The 3,486-nt window shown below is 42.1% G+C and overlaps 1 protein-coding gene across 1 annotated transcript; it reads right to left on the reverse strand.

Moving 5' to 3' along the window:
- Nucleotides 1–1,742: 1,742 nt before the first annotated feature.
- LOC107489175 (uncharacterized) lies at nucleotides 1,743–3,257 on the reverse strand. The gene is made up of 2 exons (XM_016109945.1): nucleotides 3,117–3,257; nucleotides 1,743–2,351 (listed from the first exon to the last, which is right to left on the reverse strand). Exons 1-2 carry the CDS (start codon nucleotides 3,255–3,257, stop codon nucleotides 1,743–1,745), a joined length of 750 nt encoding a protein of 249 aa, XP_015965431.1.
- Between the last annotated feature and the right edge of the window lie 229 nt (nucleotides 3,258–3,486).

Raw genomic sequence — 3,486 nt, forward strand, 5'->3', positions numbered from 1 at the left:
CTTAAAGCGATATGACTCATCCCATAGGTAATATTTTGCATCGTGCATGAGTTTCTAGGTTTTTGTCTGGTGAACTCCTTGGGAATGAACCGTATAGCCTTGTAGTTTGCAATGTCTGCAAATCAAGGTACTGTCCAGATGGCATATAGTTGCTCATCTAGAAAGGATTGGGATATGTCAGTAGAGGGAGAAGAAGTCCCTGCTACTGGCTCAATCTGGGACAAGTGATCAGCCACCTGATTTTCTGTCCCTTTTCTGTCTCTAATTTCTATATCAAACTCTTGCAGGAGTAATACCCATCTTATAAGTCTGGGTTTAGAATCTTGCTTAGTGAGTAGATACTTTAGAGCAGTATGGTCAGTATAAATAATAACATTAGATCCTACTAGGTAGGATCTGAACTTGTCAATGGCATAAACCACTGCAAGTAGCTCCTTTTCTGTAGTAGTGTAGTTTTTCTGCACATCATTTAATACGCGACTAGCATAATAAATGACATGCAGAAGCTTGTCATGTCTTTGACTTAGGACTGCACCAATTGCATAATCACTTGCATCACATATTAGCTCAAATGGCAAGTCCCAGTTGGGTGCAGAGATGATAGGAGTAGTGACAAGCTTGGCTTTCAGAGTTTCAAAGGCATGCAGGCATTCTTGGTCAAAGATGAATGGAACATCAGTAGCAAGAAATTACACAAGGGTTTGGCGATTTTTGAAAAATCTTTTATGAACCTCCTGTAAAATCCTACATGTCCTAGGAAGCTTCTGATTGCCTTAACACTAGTAGGTGGAGGCAAGCGTTCGATCACCTCCACCTTAGCTTGATCCACTTCTATCCCTTTATTTGAGATCCGATGCCCAAGAACAATGCCTTTAGTTACCATGAAGTGGCATTTCTCCCAGTTTAAAACTAGGTTTGTTTCTTGGCATCTCTTCAGGACCAGGGTCAGATGATCAAGACAGGAGTCAAATGAGTCTCCATAGACAGAGAAGTCATCCATGAATACTTCAAGGAATTTATCTACCATATCAGAGAAGATGGATAGCATGCATCTCTTAAAGGTGGCAGGCACATTGCACAGGCTAAATGGCATTTGTCTATAGGCAAACATGCCAAATAGACATGTGAATACTGTCTTCTCTTGATCCTGTAGATCTACTGCTATTTGTTTGTAACAGGAATATCCATCCAGAAAACAATAAAAAGCATGACCTGCTAGTCTTTCTAGCATTTAGTCAATGAAGGGTAAAGGAAAGTGATCTTTCCTGGTGGCGTCATTGAGTCTTCTATAATCAATGCACATACCCACCCTATAACTGTTATTTTTGGGATCAGTATTCCTCCCTTCTTAGGAACAACCTGGACATGGCTCACCCATGGGTTGTCAGAAATGGGATAAATAATCCCAGTATCATAGAGCTTAGTGACTTCCTTCTGCACTACTTCCTTCATAGCTGGATTTAACCGCCTCTGTAGTTGTACCACTGGTTTGGCATTATCCTCCAGTAAAATTTTATGCATGCATTGGGCTGGGCTAATGCCCTTAAGGTCACTTATAGTCCACCCAAGGGCAATCCTATGTGTTTTAAGCACTTGGATTAGTGCTTCTTCTTCCTATGGCTCTAGTGTAGAGCTTATGATTACAAGATAGGTATCTCCTTCTCCCAGAAATGCATATTTCAGGGAGGGAGGTAATGGCTTAAGCTCAAGCTTAGGAGGCTTCTCCTTTTCTTGAGAGGTTTCTAGAGGTTCCTCTGAATCAGGCTGAGTATCTCATCAAGGATGTCATCTAGCCCTTCCTTGAGGCTTTCGGCCATGTTGACCTCTTCCACTAGGGAATCAATGAGGTCAATGCTCATAAATTCCTCAGGAATGTCTGGATGATGCATAGCCTTGACAGCAGTCAATACGAACTTTTCCTCATTGACTCTTAGGGTTACTTCCCCTTTTTCAACATCCATGAGGGTCCGTCCTGTAACTAGGAAAGGTCTTCCTAGGATAAGGGATGCACTCTTGTGCCCCTCCATGTCCAATACCACAAAGTCATTGGGAAAGACAAAGGGTCCAACCCTAACAATCATGTCTTCAACTACTCCTGATGGTATCTTAATAGAACCATCAACAAGTTGAAGGCACATGAGGGTTGGTTTAACTTCATCAGTCAAACTAAGCTTCTTTATTAGTGAAGCAGGTATTAGGTTGATGCTTGCTCTAAGGTCACATAGAGTTGTCCTTGTACAAGCATCACCTAGAGTGCATGGTATCATAAAGCTTCCAGGGTCTTTAAGCTTCTCTAGTAAGTTGTTCTGAATGATTGCACTGCATTCCTCAGTGAGGAGGACTACTTGTGTCTTTCACCAATCCTTCTTATGACTTAGAATGCCCTTCATGAACTTTGCATAAGAAGGAATTTGTTCAAGAGCTTCTACAAAAGGGATCTTTATCTCTAATATTCTGAGATACTCCACAAAGCGGACAAACTGTTTATCCCTTTCCTCTTGACAAGGTTTCTGAGAAAATAGCATCTTAGCCTTGTACACATCAACCTTGGTTGATGAAGGCCGAAGCCATGTGAGTTGGAAGGGGGGTTACTAGCTTGCTTAGGAGGGTTGTTATCAATGAATGATTGACCTTGCTTGCATGGGGGTTCAACGCCTATGCCGCTGCCCCCTTGGGCGTTTAAACACCCAACCTCTTCCCTTTCCTGGTGTTCAACGCCAAGATGGATACCTTTTTGGGCGTTTGAACGCCCAGTCTCTGCCCTTTCCTGGCACTCAATGCCAAGAATGATGTCTCTCTGGGCGTTTAAATGCCCAAAGTTCTTTTGTGCAGAGACCTGGGTATCCTCAATGAGCTTATCATTTTTATTGTACTGAGGTTGAGTGCTTAAGATTTTCCCACTCCTCAGTTGGATGGCTTGGCATTCATCTGTTATCTGCTTAGATAACTGCTGCGTGCCTTGTTTAACTCAACTAGGCTTCTACATTTCTGTTAGAAGCCTGAGTTTCTCGCAAAGCCTCTTCCAATTCTAGCATTTACAGGGTAAGGGCTTGCAGTTGCTAAGTCAATGGGCCATCCTGCTCTAGAGGATTTGGTTCAACAACTACTGCCTTAACCTCTCCTTTTATAGAGGTCTCAAGAGATGAGTACAGATGCTGATTAGTGGCAACTGTCTCAATAAGCTCTCGAGCCTCTCCAATGGTCTTTTGCATGTGCATGGAACCACCAGCAGAGTAGTCCAAGGATATTCTAGCCATGTCTGAAAGCCCATAGTTGAAGATGTCTAATTGTACCTGATGAGCGGATAATTTATACGCTTTTTGGCACTGTTTTTAGGTAGTTTTTAGTAAGTTCAAGCTACTTTTAGGGATGTTTTCATTAGTTTTTATGCTAAATTCACATTTCTAGACTTTACTATGAGTTTGTGTGTTTTTCTGTGATTTCAGGTAATTTCTGGCTGAAATTGAGGGACCTGAGCAAAACTCT

Source organism: Arachis duranensis, chromosome 5 (assembly GCF_000817695.3).
Source record: "Arachis duranensis cultivar V14167 chromosome 5, aradu.V14167.gnm2.J7QH, whole genome shotgun sequence".
Taxonomy (NCBI): domain Eukaryota; kingdom Viridiplantae; phylum Streptophyta; class Magnoliopsida; order Fabales; family Fabaceae; genus Arachis; species Arachis duranensis.